The sequence below is a fragment of the Lacerta agilis genome, chromosome 12 (assembly GCF_009819535.1).
Source record: "Lacerta agilis isolate rLacAgi1 chromosome 12, rLacAgi1.pri, whole genome shotgun sequence".
Classification (NCBI taxonomy): Eukaryota; Metazoa; Chordata; class Lepidosauria; order Squamata; family Lacertidae; genus Lacerta; species Lacerta agilis.
Window position 1 is genome coordinate 4,893,623 of NC_046323.1, and position 22,530 is coordinate 4,916,152.

At 42.7% G+C, this 22,530-nt stretch overlaps 1 protein-coding gene across 1 annotated transcript in view; it reads left to right on the forward strand.

The window, feature by feature from the left end:
• The window catches only part of VPS41 (VPS41 subunit of HOPS complex), a 113,638-nt gene that overhangs the window by 16,048 nt on the left and 75,060 nt on the right, over window positions 1–22,530 (forward strand). Inside the window, exons 3-4 of the mRNA XM_033165151.1 lie at window positions 12,949–13,056; window positions 18,115–18,192. Of these exons, the coding sequence (XP_033021042.1) occupies window positions 12,949–13,056; window positions 18,115–18,192 (186 nt within the window). The remainder of the gene's footprint in view (window positions 1–12,948; window positions 13,057–18,114; window positions 18,193–22,530) is intronic.

Sequence of the window (22,530 nt, forward strand, 5' to 3'; positions counted from 1 at the left end):
ATTAAGTGCATCATTCCAGACCAGCCAGGCATTGGTTGTTCAAAGTTCCTTGACAGTTTCCACAGCAGATCTACTTTGACATTTGTGGGATAGATATCAGGCAATATTTTAAACTTAATGCCTCTGAGAGTACTGGATGCAAATCGATATTCATGAATGTTGATAGATGCAGCAGCTTTTAAGTCACAGCTCAATATATTCTTTCTTGGAATACAACGAGAAAAGGTTTTTGCTGGGGTTATTGCTGCTATCATCCCCATACCATGGAATGTGTTCTCACCAACAGTGTAAGAATATTGTGATCAATATTGTCGGCAGCTAGAAGAACATGACTGTTTTCAACATTTTCTAATATATCAACAATTAAAAAACATAGGATACACACAATTAAGTTTAGAAAACTAATGGAAATACAATACAATTGATACAGCAGGTCGGCCATTTTGAAATCACGATTTCACAGTGTTCCTGACATTTAATTTTGTCTATTTTTTAATATGTTATTCTACACCCAATTCTCATAAAAATGCCACTAAAAGCGTTTATGTTGCAATTTTGCCCAGGTTCCAGCTTTTTTTCTGTAGATTGACTGGACTAGTGGAAGCATGGTGGATGTCTCCTCTCAGAGTAGGGTGAGTGCATTGTACCCGATTCCTGAACTGCTGGGGAGCAAAGAGCTCTCCCTTCTGCCATTGCTGTCAGACGGCAACTTGAAGCAGAAAAACAATACTATTCTGCCCCATGTGCAAGGTCATCCTTGACTTCATAGTACTGTTGGCTATGTAAACCGGTTTAGTTGGACATCTTGGCTGGCTTAGATTGTACTGGACTTTTGGACATGCCCATCGCAAGCCTTCAGAAAATGGGTTGAGCAGATTGCCAAGCCTCTGTATAAACGCTGTATGAAGTTTCTTGCAGCTGCAAGGCATTGACTTCTTGTTATCATAGGGGGGAATTATACTTCAGAACAATCCTCCTTGCACATAGTCACCTGCAATGGTAGCTCACATTAATGGGTTTTCTGAAGTAGTATTTAAGTATCAATATGCTTTTCCTGTAGCTTGCAAAAGCACTGGGCCATAGCACAAAAGGTGTGCAAAAGGTCCTCAGTTCAACCCCTAGCATCTTCAGATAAGGCTGGGAAAGGCTGCTTGCCTGAAACCTTGGAGGGCTGCTGCCAGTCAGTGTAGACAATACTGGGCCAGATGGACCATTATTCTGGCAATGTACAGGATGAGTCCTTTAAAAGAGGCCCTGTGGATACAGAGTACACATGTTCCACGGGGCCTCTTTTAAAAGACTCACCCTGTATAAGGCAACTTCCTGTGCTGAAGAAACCCTTTTCCCCCAATCACAGTGACTCAGATGGCCTATATAGGTTACTTCGTATAACCTCTTGTCACGAAGGAAATGCATAGAAATTGAATTGGGTCACACGGGATTAACTAACTCGGCTAACCCAGTGTGAGCAAACACAGTCAACTTTAAACGCCTCATACCACATGCACTGAGAGAATTGTTGCTGCTGTTTTGGGTGCATGTTGCAAACCACTTTGAGCATAATCGCTTGCAGGACAGCAGCATCTAAATTAAAATCTAATCTATTCGCTGTTGTGCAACCTTCTCAGAAGCTGTTGCCTAGGATTTGCCAGCACAGACTTCCTATGGTGGCGCTGGGGCGAGTCAGGACTGCGCTGCATTGTGGGTGGATTGTTCGGTACGGGATCTTGTGACCCATTGCAGAATTCAGCAGAGCCTTTGCGTCTCATAACCAACTCATCTTCATTGCTGGCAGACTTCTAAAAGTGAAACTGAAGTTGGCATTTCACGCTGATAGCATGACTGTAATTTAGTGGCAACTCGGAAGAGCAGAAAATGTTGTTTGCTTTCTTTTCACCTGTATATTGCATTCTGTGCTCTCAATACAACTATTTTAATATATATTCAGTGGTAGTAGCCATATCATCATAATTCTTTGCCCTACTGCGTAGTACGTTTCTTCAAGAAGGCGAAAAGCTTAAATAAATCCTCTGTGGAAAAGGAATAAAAAGAGGGAGAGGGAGATTGCTGAGAGAAAGCCAAATGTCACAATCCATCTTGACCAATTCAAGAACCATAAGCTTTGGGTGATTGGGCTCAGGGGAATCAAACTCTGGTAATGAAATGAAAGCTGTGGTGAGAGCAAGGATGGTGCATTTAAATATCAAATCACTGCCAAAAGAGAAAATAACTTAGTTCTTCCATTGGCCTGTTTAGCTTTATGTGGTCTCTACATGGGCTGCCAGTATGAATGGGGTTAATGGGCATTATTATACATTTCATTTCTATACCGCTTTATATTTTTAAGAAACAAGTCTCAAAGCGGTTTACAACACATTAAAACATCAAACAAAACAATCCAGAATAAAACATGATTGAAGAAAGTCAAATATAAAGTAGACATTCAAAGCAACGTAATCAACAGGAAACTAAAATATTATGTTAAAATTTCGAAATAAAACATTACAAAGGAGGTCAACCACAGAATGCACTTCTAACACAGCAAAGTTAACAATTTTTTTAAATATATGTACATCTTAAACATTTCAAGAGAAAGCTTTGCTAAAGGAAGTCAAATCTAAAATGCACATTTAAAACAGCGTAATTAGCAAGAGAATAAAATGTTGTCATGAGCATGGAACATAAATGCCGCCAATGATGGTTCATAGTGAGCGGCAGCTCAGGCTCCATGACGTGGGTCAGCCAAGATGCTCTCTGGCTTCTACAGCCTCAGCTTTTGTAGCTGGAGTCAGTCCGCAAGGGCCTTGCTCTCCCAGGCCAGGTGGGAAAGGGCCTGCAGGGCTGAGAGCAGGTCATCCAGGATTCACCGCCAAGATGGGCAGCTTAATCAGCTAACGTTTTATTCACAGATGCATATTTGTCCCCCAATCGATAGGTGCAGCTGAGATCTTCAAGGTTTCAGCTACCTTCTCAGTGTTCTAAGTCTGTTGGAAAAAAAGAGGGGCTTTTATTCCATTTTGCAGTGCCAGTGCCCTAGCAGCAAAAGCCACAGGCACTGCAGCTGACAGCAATAATTCAGAATCAGTGTCAACAAGCCTTTTAAATCTGAATCTTCTACGCCCTATTGTAATATGGAGTTGTCTCTGCTGAAAGCCTGTGTGGCACAGTGGCTCAGACTGGAAACCGAGGCTCAAATTCCTGACCACAAAGCCCAGAGAGGATAGATAATCAGGTGCCATTTCCTACCTCTCAGTCTAAGTTGCCTCATAGCCTTTTTGTGGGGATGAAACCAGGGGGGGGCATGTAAATGTCACTGAGCTCCTCAGAGAAAGAGTGGGATAATAATATTATTTCATATTTTGAAATAGATGAAAAATAAATATTAAAGGTGGCCTTTAACAGTGGCTTTTACTTATTGTGAGTAATCTCAGACTTCCAATACCTCTGAACCACTTAAATCTTTTTTTTTTTATTAATATACTCAGTTGCTTTCATTTAATTAGTTAAGTGGGTAAAAGCCTGATAAGTCAACTGAAAGCTTTATAGTCGGTTGGCAATTCTGGGCCCTCACAAAAACATTGCGGAGGGGTTCTTTCTAAATTCATATTTCTTTTTCTCCGATTTATTTTGTATAATTTATACACCGCTTGATTGTTAAACAAACCTCAAAGCTGCTTACAAAAAGTTTTTTTAAAAAAGAATTACTACCCTAATTTAGAACATACAAAAGTTAAAATACTAAGAGATTAAAATTACCTCAGCTTTCTAAGCATCTGGGTAGGCTTATCTAAACAGGGATGTTTTTAGCAGGCGCTGGAAAGAGTGCAGTGAAGGCGCCTGCTTGATCTCAAGAGGCGGGGAGTTCCAAAGGGCAGGCGCTGCCACACTAAACAATGGAGTTCTTACAAATGTAGAAGGGGTATTCTGTGGCACCTCCAGTAGCACCAGTTTCACTGATTGAAGTGGTTGCTTGGACACATGTGGGGCAAGGCGATCTCGTGGGTAAACGGGTCCCATGTTGCTAAGGGCTTTCTCCCCCCCCCCTTCACAACAGAACTGGGAATCATAGAGATTCTATATCAAATAATATTCTCGGCGTTTGTAGCCGGGTGGGGGACTTAACAAGGCCTAGCGCAGGAGTTGTTAACCTTTTTGGGCCCACGGTCACCTTTGACAACCAGAGAAACTATTTTGGGCAGCACACCACAAATCAAGGACACACTGCAGGCTGCAGCCCATTCTATGATGGAAGACCTCTTTCAAGATTAATTTCATCAAAAGGAAGACTCCTCCGTGGGCACCAGGAAAGGTCTCTGGGCTTACAGGTGAAACTCGAAAAATTAGAATATCGTGGAAAAGTCCCATTTATGTAAGCAATTGTTTTCATTAGCTACTGGGGTTTAATATATGAGATAGACTCATGACATGCAAAGCGAGATATGCCAAGCCTTTGTTTGTTATAATTGTGATGATTATGGCGTACAGCTGATGAAAACCCCAAAGTTGAGATTGTTAATTTGGGGTTCTCATCAGCTGTACGCCATAATCATCACAATTATAACAAATAAAGGCTTGACGTATCTCGCTTTGCATGTCATGAGTCTTTCTCATATATTAGTTTCACCTTTTAAGTTGAATTACTGAAAGAAATGAACCTTTCCATGATATTCTGATTTTTCGAACTTCACCTGTATGTGTGCCCATGGGCGCTGTGCTGGCAACCCTTGGTCTGTGGTCAGTGCCAGATTTAGGCGTAGGCAGTTCCCCTACACAGGGTGCTGAGCTGAGGGGGTGCATAATAATAATAATAATAATAATAATAATAATACGTGTGTGTATGTACTGATAAGATCCATTAAGAGCCCGTTTTCTTTCCACCATGAAGAATTCCACTGCAGCCTTCCCTTTGAAGAACCAAAGTTAGAATGGTTCAGTAGTAATTACTTTTGCGGGCTGATGTATAATTGGCACGGAAAGATTCGGGGCAGGTTTTGGAATCGCAGACTCTCTCACCCAGGCCTTCCTTCTTCTAGTCATGAATCCCATCAACAGCAGCTGAGCATATGTGAGCATTGATGTTAACTACATGCATCAGGCTTAGGCAGAGAAACTGGGGAGTTAGATGCTCCATTGATGAGAGTAATGGCAGAATGGGGAAATTCACTCAGGAGACGCAGAGTGAAACTCCCAAGCCCACTCCCAGTCTTCTAACCGTGGTTTAAGAGATTGCTGTCGTCATAAGTAAAATTGACACAATACTTCGCCTTATTTAGCCTTCCTGGGTTGTTGCGCGGGTAAGTGAGATAAGGATCGGTTAAAGTTGAATAAAGTATCTTAGAATCCTAGAGTTGGGAGGGACCCAAGGGTCCTCTAGCCCCCTTTCGATGCAGGAATCTCAGCTAAAGCATCCATGACGTATGGCCGTCCAACCTCTGCTTAAAAACCTCCAAGGAAGGAGAGTCCACAACCTCCCAAGGGAGACCGTTCCACAGTTGAACAGCTTTTACTAGCCCCCAGTGCTCTCCAGCACAGCCATGCTGGGTGGAGCTGATGGGAGTTGTAGTCCCAAGCATTTGGAGGGCACCAGGTTGGGGAAGGCTAATGTAGACCAACCTGTAGTTTGATTTGTGGGAATGTTAAGGGATGTGGGGGAGGATATATTGTTTAAGATATCCTGTCCCAACTTGTGTTTACAAGTTCTATAATATCTGCAGAGTTAACATTCCCTTTTTAGCACACTCACAGCGGATAGCTTGCACAGACTCGCTAGAGTCATTAGAAATATTGTCCTGTTGCCTTCCCCTTTTAATCCCTCTTTTAATAAGACACTACACAGTCTTCAGTTTACTCACAAGAAATCATCTGTTCACACAAAGGATCCCAGAGGCAGACTTAAAAGTTACTAAACAGTATACATGTGGTGACTATCTCCTTATGGGAGAAAGTCCCCCTTTTCTTCTCTTGGCCTAGAGCCAAGGGTGCATCTTAGTAATGCTGCTGTTAAGATGGCAATGAGAGAGAGAAGACTGAAGAGACAAAATGGAGGCCCGGCCTGTGCTTCTTCAAGGAGAGGCCGCACCCATCTCAAGTGACATACAAGGAAGTTTTGTCTCAGTCCAGGAAGGCAGGCAGTTCCGGCTGGAGGACTGAGACAACCTTTATGTCTACTCTAGCAAAAGTTGTGTTTGACTGCTCCTGTCCTTTTTACATCCCACATGATTACAAGAAGAAAAAGAGAAGCATGCCATTGATTTGCTCAGAGGAGTTTGGTCTTAATGAACGATACAGCCCTAAACAGTTTTCTGATCTCATTACTTAATTGCATTAGTGTTATGTGTGGAGCTTTTAGCAGAAACTGCCCACAGAAAACTGAGGTTCTTGCTGGGTGATAACTTGGCCGTTCCTGTACTTTCAGATGCAAAGCGAGAAGGTAAATAGGGAACATTTGGGAAATGATTTTGAATTGATTACTGTGACAAATTGGCAATTAGTGATGCAATAGCTGAGTTCTATGCTTGTTTTCTTTAAAATCCCAACTATAGGCTGAACCTCACATTTTTCTGCGAGTGCGGTTTAAAGTTTTCTTTCAAGTTCTGAACTGCACACCTGCACATAGAAACACCATTTATGTGTAGGCCACAATCCAACACGCATATACGTATGCAATAGGTTAATTTCAGTAAGCTTGTTCATTTTGTTGCTCATATTTCTTGGCTGTGATTGAATTCTGTACTGGACTGCGGTTGTAGTTTCTCGGATGCAAAGAAAAGGCAACTTTAAAAGGGGTGTGTGTGATTTTGAGCAGTGTTTTGTTATACATTGTGGGTAGAACATGTCTGCCGTTTAAAGTGAAAAATATCTCTTGATTATGTTGGAAGCTGCAGGAAGTGAAATAAGTCTGTGGTCCTAGTATTATGTGTGTATAAAATGTTAATATTTTGACTTGGTAAAATGCGACACCAATAGCTGAGGGATAGATCACAACTATTTCATACGTCTTAAAATTGAGTGTATTTTCTCTTCAATAGAAATGTGTGGGGAGAACAGACGGAAATGTCAAAACAGTGCAAGCGACAGTGATATTATTATTTTTCCAAATGACTTGAGAATCCTTTAGGATAGTATACAGGACTTTGCCTTTAATTAAAAGTGCCATATACTTAGTAAAAATCCATGTTAGTTGTGAAATTGATTTTTTTTTTTTTTAAAGAAGAAAGCTGTGAGTTTTCCTGTATGGAGTAAATGTCACTCTGTTCATATCTTAAGCTTTGCTGCAAGTCAAGACTTGTACTGTTCAACCAGGTTGTCATAGAAACGCAGCTAACTGTCATCTCAACTCAGGCTGATGATGGTTTTATTTGTAGGTTTGCAGGATTATTAAAATTTAACAAAAATTATTGATTTGCTTTTTATTTACGCTGCCGTGTGTTTACCTTTAGAAGTTCATGCTGCATAAAAGCTTCTCCTAAGAGAGAGAGAGAGATGGATATATATATATATAATGTTAAACTCTGATTCATCAATTGCTGTTGATGCTTTCCGTCTCTTTATTTAGAAGGTGATTTATAGTCTTTAGAGATGGAGTAATCTTGTATTTTATAAATAGTTTTTCATTTTGTTTGTTTACAGCAAGGAAAAAGCCTCTCAAATTCACCTTTAGCTTGACTTTTATTTAACATAAGAGATACCTGTCAGAAAATCATGAAATGGGTACATCAGTGTGCGCAATATTTGAAGTTTCTCGCTTTATTCATGTTTTTTCTTGAAGCCTGGCAGAATGCTTCAGTGAGCTGAGTTTTTGAAAGTATATGTTTTTTTGTCTATGCATGCACAGGAGGAATTACTTAGTTTTCACTCATAAATAAGACAGGCAAAACTTATTTACAGTAACTTTATCTAATGGTCCGTGGATGAATGCTTTTATGCAAAATACTTGAGAGACTAGAATTAACTTTTCACTTTGGTTGCACATTTGATGTCCAGACTTCAGCGACATGTTGGATTTTATTATAATGACTTTGATGCCTAGAATTCACTTTTAACTCTGCATGTTTATCCCCAGAGTGTGCAGATCATTTGTACATTGCAAGTGACTTATTCATAATAAAAACGTACGTAAATGCAATTATATGTTAATTGTCACATAACGTAGATGTGACAGACTGCGCTAACTTTTTTGATTTTAACTGTTTTGCATCTGTCAAGAATGAAGAAGCACAGGTAATTTGTCTGATTATGCCCTGCACTCTAATTTGACATTGAGTCTGCCTGACTGGTAACAACTTTGTTCAGTGTTGGATTTACTGAATAAAAATTGCATCTTGCTGGACATCTTGACACATTGTTTTCGACAACTGTGTCGTTGATTGTTGACATCCCTATATTAATCCCTTTTTATAAAAAATTCTGTCATAAAAACTTAACACCAAAGTCCCTGGCTGTTGTAGGTGAAGAAGAAAGTTGAAATTTAGGCCTTTCTACTCTAGCTTGTGCTTTGTGGTTTTGTGAGGATACTATTTCAATGGCTTAGTGAAATTGTGAGCTATCTCACTTGGTGTGTAAACCAAGATATGGCGCCACTTAAATCCTGCAAATGTGGTCATATTAAGAAGGTACCTGCTTCTCAGTTGCCTCCCAATATAAGGAATTGATAGCCTATTATAAAACTCTCAAAAACCTATTGTGGAAGGATTCCTGAGGTGTTTTTTAAAATCTTAGATATGAAAAAAACAACAGTGTTATGAACATACAGTGAAAGGGCTACTTCACACATTGGGTTGGATTCAGAGAAGCTGGCGGGAGGAATTTTAAAAATGCAACATGGGAAGGGGACCAAAAAGTGTTTAAATCATACTGGATTGCCGGCAGGTCTCTTGAGTTATTTACCCCTTTTAAAGGCATTGAAGTGATTGGTTGCTGGTTTGTGAACCATATGATAGTATTTGTCAGTTGTGGGAGTTCAGGAAGATACAGAAAAAGTTGGAATAAGGAGAGAGGGTTGCTGGTGGAGGGGGGGGGGTTTAAACAAATTCTAAGTAAGTGGGTATTTTTTGTCATCACTTGCCAAATCAAAGCTCCCCTGATGCTGCGCCACTGAATCTACTTCCAAAGCACAGCATGAAATCTCTGAGATTACACCATCCTTCTCCAACTTGGTTCCCTCTCTATGTTATATAGTCTCAGTGATGTCTTCCCTGACCATTGGCCATGCAGTCTAGGACTAATGGAAGTTAAAGTGCAAGACATATGGAGGGCACCGGATTGGATGCATTAGATCAGGGGTCAGCAGACTTTTTCAGCAGGGGGCCAGTCCACTGTCCCTCAGACCTTGTGGGGGGCCGGACTATATTTTGGAAAAAAAAATGAACAAATTATGCCCCACAAATAACCCAGAGATGCATTTTAAATAAAAGGACACATTCTGCTCATGTAAAAACACTCTGATTCCTGGACCATCTATGGGCCGGATTTAGAAGGCGGTTGGGCTGGATCCGGCCCCAGGGCCTTAGATCTACCCACTTCGGGGGTGTGTGTCACTGGTGACTGCAATGATGGCTGACCACCAAGCCATTCAAAATATGTGGACCCCTGACCAAAACACTTCAAAGCCGCAAAACAACGAGAGTCGGGCATGTATAAATTCACCCAATAGGACTAAAAAGCCCTACACCTGCCCATAATGATTCTCAGGACGTTTTTTTGGGGGGTGATCATAGTGGTGTGAGCTTTGGGAGTCTTACGAAGCTCAAATATCTATGGGGCTGGCCGATATAAGCTATACTTGAAGGATGGATGTGTTCAGATGTTACCTGCCTCAGAGGTAAGACACGTGGAAGTTTTGTTCTTGGAGTCATTCTTGAATCGCTTGGCTTTCTGACTACTTCAACGTTGGGATTTTATTGGTGGGTTAGTTGTCTTTCCTTAATCTTGAGTATTTCCACCTCTAGGAAGCTGATGCAACCTAGGAAAACCTGCATTCAAATCTTTCATTTACACCAGGGATGCCAACATTTTATGGCTCTGGGGGGCAGCATGCAAATAAAGCACCCTCCCCCTTCCTTATATACAAACACAGCCACAAGCACACCCCAGTCTCAATCATAGACACATACAGCCTTCTGCCCACTCACTCTCACGCGGTGTTCAAAGTTTGGCAGGTGGCAGGTGAAATTTTGCACCTGGCTATTGGCCACTTTGTGACCAAGTGAAGATGCCTGGGCGCCAAGTTGGTGCCTGACATCTCCACCACCTGGAGGTGCGTGCCTGAGGATCCTTGCATCTTGGCTGTTTTCACGCACTAGCAACACATATTGAAAGACCTCTACCCCCATCGTTCAGCCCGGACACTGAGATCCAGCGCCAAGGGCTTTGGGCGGTTCCCTCACTGCAAGAAGCAAAGCTACAGGGAACCAGGCAGAGGGCCTTCTCGGTAGCGGCACCCGCCCTGTGGAACACCCTCCCACCAGATGTCAAAGAAAAAAACAACTGCCAGACTTTTAGAAGACATGTGAAAGCAGCCCTCTTTAGGGAAGCTTTTAATGTTTAATGTTTAGTAGATTATTGGGTTCCATGATCACTGCAGATGGTGACAGCAGTCACGAAATTAGAAGACGCCTGCTTCTTGGGAGAAAAGCAATGACAAACCTAGACAGCATCTTAAAAAGCAAAGACATCACCTTGCCGACAAAGGTCCGTATAGTTAAAGCTACGGTTTTCCCAGTAGTAACGTACGGAAGTGAGAGCGGGACCATCAAGAAGGCTGATCGCCGAAGAATTGATGCTTTTGAATTATGGTGCTGGAGGAGACTCTTGAGAGTCCCATGGACTGCAAGAAGATCAAACCTATCCATTCTTAAAGAAATCAGCCCTGAGTGCTCACTAGAAGGACAGATCCTGAAGTTGAGGCTCCAGTACTTTGGCCACCTCATGAGAAGAGAAGGCTCCCTAGAAAAGACCCTGATGTTGGGAAAGATGGAGGGCACAAGGAGAAGGGGACGACAGAGGATGAGATGGTTGGACAGTGTTCTCGAAGCTACTAACATGAGTTTGGCCAAACTGCGAGAGGCAACAACAAGAAGATTATTGTATTTTAACGTTCTGTTGGAAGCCGCATTGAAAAATTCCGTTTTGGCGACTGTATCCCTGGTTTAAGGAGCCATTTGGTGCCTAGCTTATATATCTGAGTTTCTAACACTGTTCTCACGTGTACACACATGTACACACTCCCTCACCCCCAGTTTAGCGGAAGGTGATAGGGAGTTTTAAACCTTTCCTCCTGGTCCCATAGCACCTCCCTGCTCCCTACTACCCAGCTAATGGGCACTTGTGGGAACAACAGAGGGATGTGCACATCCATTGGCTCTTTGCATTGCTAGCTAGGTGGGTAGGGGGTAAGGGTGTGGGAAAGAATATTGACAGCTGCATTGTGCACCTGCCCTTGCTTCCCAGCTGACAGACAACCCGCTGTTTGGTGGGTCGCAGGAATGCAGTTGTCAGTACAGAACAACGAGGGCGGGTGTGTGGTTGAGCATCCTCTGAGCAGCCTGCAAAGCTACCTGCACATTGTCCACGTCTGGTTAGCACCGTCAGTTAGCCAATGGTGGATACAAAGAATAGGCTCAAGTGACTGAAATAGTGTTTTGATTCTGCCCAAGATTTCAAGGTCAGAAACCCTCTTTCCTCTAGTGGTCTACTCTAACTGGGAATGTTGTGAGGCTCCCACTCTGTGGCTGACTTTTCCTATCGTCAAGTAATATGTAATTTCTACTTCTTTATATCTGTAATTCTTGTAAGCCTAAGTAGATGTAACGTCAATCATTGCACATTCTCCCCCTCTTTGCTCCAGCCTTCGTTTCCTTCCACTTCTTCTAGATTGCAAGCCCCTTGTGGTAGAGAGCCATCCTTTCATTCTTTGTAATAGCACTATGCACACGGAAAAATAATGTGTTGGGAATACTCTTTTAAAGAAACTGTGGCTTCCTTTGGCAAGAGGGAGTGGGTAGGATACAAATGGAAAGAAACGACACTGAAAAAATGTATGTTTCCTAAGCTTCAGAAACATCCTTTTTGATGTTTTCTAAAACCCATAGGGTTTCCATTTCGAGGTGCACAACGGATTGTTTCGACACTGTTTTTATGTTATTTATTTGTAATAATTTCTATACCAACAACATTTTTAAAATATCGTGGCGTAAAAGTCAACAATGAAAATACATTGATATAACAGAGACAGAATGTGTCATAAATCGGTGGATCAGATTGGTGCATCAACGTAGCTGGATCACTCCATAGAGAAAACCTGGGTAAAAAGTTTTAAGTGGGCACCTAAGTGCCAAACAGGAGCTGCTTGCCTAATGTTCAGGATTTAGAGTACAACTGCAAGTGACTTTTTGCTTATGAGCCGTTTCTTGAAGTTTAGAGAGTGTGTTCTCCCCACCACCACCCAAAACAGGGTGGATTTTTTTTTTTTTTAGTCAACTTGTTTTTAACTTCTGACTTTTCATTGATAATTTTAATGTACACTATATGTTCTGTTCTGTGTAAGCCTCTTGGAAGTTTCAACAGTTAAGAAGTACACAAATTTTGAAAATAAGTAAATATGTGATGTATTTTGTGTAGTAATTAGAATATTGGGCTTTCTTTTATTTTGTCAAGTACACTTGTGAATTCTCCCCTCCTGCTTTAAAGAAATTATTGAGCATTTCCTGAGTTACAGCTACTAACATGTTGATGAAAAGAAAAAAATGCAGTCAGAATTTGGGTGCCAGGAATTTCAAAGTTGCAAGTTGGTATTTTGGCTTCCATTTCTTAGTGGTTAGAGTTCATGGGGAACCATCTATGGCTGTTGCTATGCAGTGTTTTTATTTTGGGGTGGGGTGGGGAGAGTAGGAGTATGTAAACCTGAGGAACACTAGCATCCCTCTTTTCTCTTAAAATTTATTAATCCAGGAAGATGACAGTGAAGAAGAGCCCAAACTGAAGTATGAAAGGCTTTCTAACGGTGTTACGGAAATTCTTCAAAAGGACGTCGCCAGTTGCATGATGGTGCATGAGAAGGTAAGAGTTTGTTTGTTTTTAATGCACATGAGTGTGTAATATTTTTTAAATGTAGATATGTGCCGTCTTCAACAAAACAGTTGAGATTTGGGTATAGATGATACCAGAAGCTCTACATTGTGGTAACAAACACTGTAGAGATGCTTCCAGTTGCTGATAATTTGTTTCATGGCAAGTATGAGGGTATAGGTAATTATTTGCTTAGAGATTCACTCAGTGAGTTCTGACTACTGTGAGCTCTTTGCACGCCGCCCAATTTGTCCCTGGAGGAGTTCTGTGTTAGCTGCCACTTCCTGAAGAAGTGGAGGACAGGGGAGGTGGTTTTCGATTTAAATTCTTTACTTGGCAAATCTCCTACAGCCACCTATTATCCAATCACTTTTCTTGACATTTTTGTCAAGTGCTCGGTGAATAAACATGACCTCCACTCAGCCCCGTGCTGGGATAAATTATTTGCATTTACAATTTTTCTTCAAGTCACCCACCACTCACCCATGCTTGAAAACCTTACATTATATTCCTGGGGTCAAGTGCACCCCAGTTCAGTTAGAGGTAATGGGGAAAGAGAGATATAATGTAAGGAATATGAGCTAAGGGTTGTTGTTTTTTATATATGTACAAGGATGTGACTATATATTAGTGTTAACAGGCATCTGAACTTAGACTTCCATTACCTTGGACATGCAATGTTGCCTTATGTCACATATCCCCTAAGTTGGTACCATGGTTATCTTGCAGGGTTTACCTCTGCAAATAACCGATGATTGGTCTACTTACCTGGGCAGGATAAGTTTAGTTGAACAGTTCAGTTTAAGCTTAGGGATATAAGTTTTTCTCTTGCGTACAGTGGTACCTTGGGTTATATACGCTTCAGGTTACATACTCCGCTAAGCCAGAAATAACGCTTCAGGTTAAGAACTTTGCTTCAGGATAAGAACAGAAATCGTGCTCTGGCGGCGCAGCGGCAGCGGGAGGCCCCATTAGCTAAAGTGGTGCTTCAGGTTAAGAACTGTTTCAGCTTAAGAACGGACCTCCAGAACGACTTAAGTACTTAACTAGAGGTACCACTGTATAGCTTCATACATCTCCTTGTTCAACTTGAGCAAGCCCCAAATCCCTTTAAGGCACCCACCTCGCCTTGAGATTAGAATTCTATACCCTTGGCCAATACACGTTGATCCTTCTTATATTAAGGTTTTGGATATGTTACATAAGACAGCCGTCTCATGTAATTCTACGATTCTATGAGCGAAAAGATCTAAAGCCTACTGAGCTTTGACTGGTTCCCTTTCTACTTGTAATAAGAAATAAACTGTTTTTCATCCTGTCACACAATAATGACACAAAGGGATATGGTCCAAAAGCCCCCATCTCTTCCTCCACCCCTTCCCGCTTCTGTTCCCTTCCTTTTTTTAAAAAGGGGGGGGGAATACAGGGGGCTGGACTAAATGACCCTCATGGTCCCTTCCCATTCTGATTTTATGTTATTTTGCAGAGATGCCTTGTTGCACAAACACAGCATGCCCCGGGTCATAGAAGGTTCCTTGTAACAGGAAGTGCCCAGTGCTTAATGAGATTATGGATCACCAAAGGTTCAGCAAAAACTGATCTTTGAAAGTTTCTGTGATCTGACAGCTGACAATTTTAATCTGGAACTATGGCGTTTCCTTTAAAAAGAAAAAACAGAAGAAGTAAATTTATTGGGCAACACTATTAAGTATTTTCTATATTTGGAGCTGTCCAAGTTCTACCCTAATTATAGCGTCACAAAGAACAACACAGCAGCAGAGTTATTTTAAGTAACTGAGCACTTTTGGTTTTCTAGCAAACTACACTATTTATGAGCAGGATCAATAATGTTAGAAGCTGAAGTCTAGGTGTCTTTTAGGAATTGGTCTCTTACAATGCTGAGGCTAAAAACTGAGGGTGGTGTGTGTGTGCATGTGTATCCCTTAAAAAAATAGAGAAATCAAACGCTATGAAAGAGCCATCATAAATAAAAACGTAGCCTGTATGATAGATGTACATTTTGATTAGAACCATTTGGCTTTGTTTGGAGTACCGAAGAGTGGCATATATTCAGACTAATTTCCCTCCAGAATTATTATTTTTTTCCTTGCAATGCTAAAACATATTTTCACTGGACTCGCTGTCTGCATTGGATGACTAATCGTCATGGCACCTGGTGCATTCAAGCAGCCCTGTGCAATGGAATAGTCATACCTAGTTATGTCTGCACACCTGATGTTTTATTAACTAGTATTGATTTTTTTACCCGGGGGACTTTTTTCTTCCTGTAAAAAGGCAACCTTGCAGGAGTGAAAGGCATTGCAGGGGATGAATTTCTAATGAACCCCTTCTCTCCTCTCTCTCTCTCCCCCCCCTCTTTTTTGACTTCTCTTTAATGTGGCTTCATATTTTAAGTGCCTGAACTGAAATTTCATTTTAAGCAATTCCATTTTGATAAATCCTTTTGAACCTTGACTTTCTGTAAGGTTATTTTTTTTTTTAAAAAAAAAGATTGTGCTGCTTGACTGACACACTTAGTAGTGCCTGTAAATTTGAGCATTTCATTATAGGCTGCAATGAAGCATGCTCACATGCAATGAAATACAGAGAATTTAGGAGTCTGACCACTTGAGTAATGCTAAAGAAAAGGTGTGTGTGTGGTGGGGGTGGGAATGCATCCTCATCTTTATAAAGGAGCACCAAACATTTTGTTGGTTAATTTGTTTTTAGTTCTCAGAATTCGGTAGCATAAACTAGATCTCTGTTTAGAATCTAAATATATAAATAATAACCCTGCCTGGGTTTTTGTTATATTATGAAATAGCAAGTAGAGCACTTATTTTGTGGTTTTTTTTTTGGGGGGGGGGATATTCTATGTGCTCATGCAGCACATGTGCTCTATGCTCACTGCACACACTTAATGTTGGTTTCCAACCTGTTTTTATGGCTGAAAGGTTTGACCGCAGGACCAGAGCAGGCTGGGTCATTTGCATTGCCATCTTCTTTGTATATTAAACGGGGACTGATCTGTCAGAGAGAGAGAGAGAAAGAAAGAGAGAAAGAGAGAGAGAGAGAGAGAGAGAGAGAGAGAGAGAGACCCACCTTTTCAAGGAATGCATGCCATGATTCTGTGCTAACTTGCTCATATGTGCAATTGGTCCCTTACGTCTCCCGCCCTGATCTTGCCACAGTGATCCATGCGACGGTCACCTCCAGGCTTGATTATTGTAACTCACTCTACGTGGGGCTGCCCTTGAAACTGACCCAGAAACTCCAGCGGGTGCAGAATGCCACGGCGAGACTTCTTACGGGGTCTTCGCCACGGGATCACATTCATCCAGTGCTATACCAGCTGCACTGGCTCCCGGTGGAGTACAGGATCAGGTTTAAGGTGCTGGTTTTAATCTTTAAAGCCAGTGTGGTGTAGTGGTTAAGAGCGGTAGACTCGTAATCTGGGGAACCGGGTTTGCGTCCCCGCTCCTCCACATGCAGCTGCTGGGTGACCTTGGGCTAGTCACACTTCTCTGAAGTCTCTCAGCCCCGCTCACCTCACAGAGTGTTTGTTGTGGGGAGGAAGGGAAAGGAGAATGTTAGCCGCTTTGAGACTCCTTCGGGTAGTGAAAAGCGGGATATCAAATCCAATCCAAACTCTTCTAGGACCCTCGTACCTATGGGACCGCCTCTCCTGGTACGCCCCACGGAGGACCTTACGGTCTGCAAATAATAACACCTTGGAAATCCTGGGCCTCAGAGAGATTAGGCTGGCCTCCACCAGGGCCAGGGCCTTTTTGGCCTTGGCCCCGGCCTGGTGGAACACTCTGCCACAAGATATCAGGGCCCTGCAGGATTTGACATCTTTCCGCAGGGCCTGCAAGACGGAGTTGTTCTGCCAGGCCTTTGGTCAGAGCTCAGCCTGACTCCCCTTTTCTTTTTCTATAAGAACTAATATGAAAGAGGCCCCCCAGCATTCTCACAGGCCCATATAAGTTCAGCGTAAACAGTGGGGACGATGAGCACTTACTGTTCCCAATCCTAACCCTGCGGAAAGCCATCTACCGGTAATTAGACTTTAATTTGATTTTGACCTGTTTTCAGGAGGTAATTTAATTATTGTTTTGATTTTATACTAATGTTATATATTTGATGTTAGCCGCCCTGAGCCCAACTTTGGCCGGGGAGGGCGGGATATACCGTAAATAAAAGTTTATCATTATATTAATATTATTATATCTCCCCATGTGGTTAAGAACCGGATGCAGGAAAAATAGTTGAGATAACCTCTGTGCTTGTTGGGACTTTAGGGGTGGTTTAAAATGGAGGGGAAGTTTTAAAAGCAAGCAATTCTGTTTATACGGTTGTTTTTTTTTTTTAAAGTGACTTGTTTTTGTGGCACAAAGCTTTATCTGTGCTATCTAACCACGTGCCTTTCAAAGATGAGAGTTGGACAGGTGGGGTGGCAGTGACACAGAAAACCCCCATTTCATTCTCCCTCCTCCAGTGTCCTGGCTTCTGCACTCCACTTTCCCCTTTCTTCTTTCACTCCCACTTCTCAGGGGCAAAGCTGCCTCCTCCTCCGAGCTTGCTTGTGACATGTTGTCTTGGATAACTTCCCCTCCTCTGTAGGTTAGCAGCAGTACCACTTTTACATGCGTATGTAACAAGCACCGGCTTGTTGCTTTCCTCATGATGAAGGAAGGTGCAACAAAGAGGCAGAAGTCGGGAACTGGCTTTTAAAAAAAATCGGTGGTGGCCCTGGTCATGGAATATTTTGTTTCAACTCCTCGGTCTAGCTAAGGCAATACAGAAAGTGATAGTTCTTCAAATGTTATCATTTTATCCTTCAGCATATGCCAGGATGAGCCCCTGTCTCCACACTGCCTTTGTGATTTGCCACAATAGACTAAGAGGCAGCACGAGGAGACTGCCGGCCAACATTCGTCATCAATAGATGACTTTTGACATGCACCAGCACAATAATGTGCGTAAATCATGGAAAGTCTTAATTTTCACTGAGTATCTTCTTTTTCTGCTCTTTTTTCCTCTCTTCAGTTTTTGGCACTTGGAACGCATTACGGCAAAGTTTATTTACTCGATGTCCAGGGGAATATCACCCAGAAGTTTGACATCGTAAGTACAACTACTTCTTTGCAGCCTCATGCTATATTTGGAACAACCCACCACATCCAGAATTTCGTTGATCTCCTCTGAGCCCCTTTTTTGACAAGTGTACTACTTACTGCCAGCTGTGTGTCCTGGACTTAAGCAGCACAACACAACAGGCTTCAGATCCAATGCAGCATACAAGGAGAGTCTCCTGCACGGCAGACTGGCAGCCACTGAAAAACTAATAACATCCAGCAGTTCCCCCAACCGTCTCTACTAAGGCCCAGTTCATGTGTTACCAAAGCATTGTGGTCGGTGCTGGTGGCTTGGTCCCACATTGTCCTTGGAATATGGCTGTTTTCAGGGCCACACTTGGTGCTGTAGCCACAGTCACAATTAACACATCTCATCTGCATGCCTTGGGTCCTTGTGGCATCTATAGGCATGAAGCAGTTCGTTAGCTTCACTGTTGTTGATAGTTAGTATGTGTCCTATCATATTGAGATGCCAAAAGTAATTGAAAATTGATTGATTGCCTTGCTACTTCAGTTTATCTACTGCAAATATATAAAGCAAATATTTTATGTGAATGTCCTGAAGCTTGGTCTCTTAAGGGATTGTATTGATTGAAAGAGAAGAGGAAGATTTTTCCCCTCTCCATGTGATTTCCTGGAATCTTAGAGAACAAACACAATGCAGAATTTATGTAAAGTCATATTCTGGGGCATAAAATATGTCTCTTGTAGGCCATACGCAGTTGCTGCTGAAGAAAAAATATTTATAGTATTTGTCTTGCATTGTCACATGTTTCGGTAGGCTTTTTTTTAAAAAAGACCATTGTCAGCACTTATCAAAGTGTCCAGCACAAGGTGTCAACATGCTTGCAAAACATAACGCATGTTCTGATGCTGACATAGCAGTCTTTTATTTTTTATTTTTAAAATCTAATTATACAATTGTTTCCCCAAACCCACTGCTAGGAGAAACTCTTTGAATGGTTTTTGTGTGTGTGTGTGTATGTATACACAGACAGACAGATGCTATGGGCCACCCCGCTGTGCTGGCTGCCCTTGGATCTGGTGCCTGTTAACCTGGGAGTAAGCTCTGTAGAACTCAGTGGGACTTCCTCCTGAGTAGACAGGGGTAGGATTATGCTAGAACTGGTGTGTCCAACAGCCTTGGTAAGAAAAAGGGGTTGGAAGAAGGAAAGGGACCCTTCTCAGCTGCCTTGTAAAGGCAACAGGGTTGGGTTGCCTGTGGTAAGGAACAAATCCTGTGTTCTTTGGTTTTTGGGGTGAAAACAAAGAAAGAGACACTCCTTTTCCACTGCCCTGGTAGGGTAAAAAATGGGAAATGAGGGGAGAGGGAAACAGGAGAAGCAGTTGGCAAGTGGGGAATGGGGCACACAGGGCATGTGCCTGGAATCCCCTCAAACGTGGCATCAGCACCACTGTGTGCCCTCAGGTGCCTCTGAAGTTCTAGATCAATCTGTAGGTGACGAAAAATGAGGTATCTATTGCCATCTTAGTTCTGAGTAGCTCATGTAAAGGTAAAGGTAAAGGGACCCCTGACCATCAGGTCCAGTTGTGTCCGACTCTGGGGTTGCGGCACTCATCTTGCTCTATAGGCCGAGGGAGCCGGCGTTTGTCCGCAGACAGCTTCCGGGTCATGTGGCCAGCATGACAAACCCGCTTCTGGCGAACCAGAGCAGCGCACGGAAACGCCGTTTACCTTCCCACTGGAGCGGTCCCTATTTATCTACTTGCACTTTGACGTGCTTTCGAACTGCTAGGTTGGCAGGAGCTGGGACCGAGCAACGGGAGCTCATCCCGTGGCAGGGATTCGAACCGCCAACCTTCTGATGAGCATGGTTTAACCCACAGCGCCACCTGGGTCGAGTAGCTCATGACCATTCCCCAAATATAACTGTTTATCCAACTTTTGTTTCAAGCATTCTTTGAAAGGCGAGAGTAGTGGGAGATACGGAAGGGCAAAGGGCTATTTTTGTTCAACAAAAGAGTTCCCATTCTCCAAGCTTCAGCCTGAAATACAGTGGGGAGGCAACTTAACTTAAACGGAGGGCAGGTCTTCTGAAAACGTTGCAGAATCCCCAACGACTCCTGACCGTACGCTGATTATTTCGATATGTTTCTCTCCCGCCCGCCTTCCCTCTCACAAACATGGCTGGATCTTCGCCGGTGACACCTGCTTGAGATTAACCGATCTGTGTTCTCGGATCCTGAGCATTTGACATACTGGTGTTCTCTTGTATTAGGGTTCAGTGCTTTGAGTGAGATGAAATGTGTCAAATGAGTTGAAAATTATGACTTAAAGGCAATGGAGAAGAAAAGCCTGGCTAACTCCACTGACAAAGGAGGGTGCGGAAGCGATTTACAGCATATTAATTCCAAATGCCTCTTCATCTTTTCTTAAGATGGCCTACAATTTATTAATATAATTATTGCTGCGACTGACATCCTTGTAGATTAAAGCGTTGTAGATATGAGAGCTGTACAAACACATTTAGCTAAGTAACAAATCAAAAATAGGCTTTTGGAAGGGGCGGGGTAGAGAGAATTCATGCCCTGTTGCTTGGTGTTTTTAATAAATACATATTTAGAGCAAGTACAGTAACAAGAAATGGCTTGTGCCAACAAAAGTGTTGCACTTCCCTTGGAGAGGAGAAAATGCAGACTGCTTTATAAGCAGGGTTGGTTTTTTAATATTTAATGGTTTAGTGGTGATGCATGAGTGTGGAAAACAAATTTAAATATATAATGTTTTGAAGCGTTCTTTGGGTGGAAGGAAATTGAAATCTTTTCAGCATGTTGTTCTTCTAAGGCCTCTCTCAAATGGGGGAATTAAGAAAATAGCATGAAATATTTAAGAACCACCCCCTTGCTATGGAATTTTTTAACATGTGTTTGCACACTCCTTCAAGGGCTATTTTTAAATATTTGATGGCTTTGAGAATTTGAATTTTTTTTTGTTTAATCAGAATGGCAGAAAAAAAGTTAAAAGTAGTCAGGTTGCCTCTTTGCAACCTTGAAAACCCAGAGGTTTTTGTAGCACTTAGAGCCATATTAAAGTTTCAGTGTTTAAGAACATCTGAAGAGCCCTGCAGGATCACACCCAAGGTCCGCTTAAGCCCAGCACGCTGTGTCTCGAAGTGGGCAGCTGGATGCTTCTGTGAGCAAGACGGAAAAGCTGCGGCCCTCTCCCGATGTGTGTGCAAAGCATCTCCGGCCAGAAGTGTCCTGTCTCTACCTATGGAGGTTTTATTTTTGGGTCATGACAGACATAGCCTCCACAAATTTGTCCAATCCCATGGGGGGGGGGGAAGGGAGGACCATCACTTGGCGGTAGAGTGTCTGCTTCAGCACAGAAGGTCTCAGGGTCAACCCCTGGTATCTTCAGGTAGGGCTGGGAGTGTCCTCCTCTTGAAGTCTTGGAGAGCCTCTGCCAGTGAGCATAGGCAGTGCTAAGCCAGATCGACCAATGGCTCCCCTCAGTAGAAGGCAGCTTCTGGTACACTGGTTTGTCAACTGGTAAGCGGGTGGTGCTGTGGTCTAAACCAGTGTTCCCCAACCTTGGGCCTCCAGCTGTTTTTGGATGACAGCTCCCATCATCCCTAGCTAGCAAGGCCAGTGGTCAGGGATGAAGGGAGTTGTAAGCCAAAAACAGCTGGAGGCCCAAGGTTGGGGAACACTGGTCTAAACCACTGAGCCTAGGGCTTGCCGATTGGAAGGTCGAATCCCCGCGGTGGGGTGAGCTCCCGTTGCTCGGTCCCTGCTCCTGCCAACCTAGCAGTTCAAAAGCTACTTGCACTTCAAAGTGCAAGTAGATAAATAGGTACCACTCCGGCGGGAAGGTAAACGGCGTTTCCGTGTGCTGCTCTGGTTTCACCAGAAGCGGCTCAGTCATGCTGGCCACACGACGTGGAAAAACTGTCTTCGGACAATCGCCGGCTCCCTCGGCCAATAAAGCGAGATGACCGCCACAAACCTAGAGTCATTCGCGACTGGACTTAACTGTCAGGCCGGTCCTTTACCTTTTTAAGGATTTCATGCTACAGGAACTATTGAGGCTGATCTGAGGCTTCTTATTACCTTGATGGGATTATCCACAAAGTGCGTCATGCTTCGAAAGTCCTTTTAAACCACCCCTCCACCCACTGCCACACTTTTCCCTGCTTCAACCAATATTCAATCTCTCCTTTCTCACAAGTTCCCATGCACATTTGATGGGTGACGCATTTTGTAAATACCGTTTTACATTTGACAGGGAAGCAAGCCTTATAATGACTCCGTTGGTGTTATTACGGTGAATGATAAAGAACCCAGTTAATTGCTTTCAGAAAAA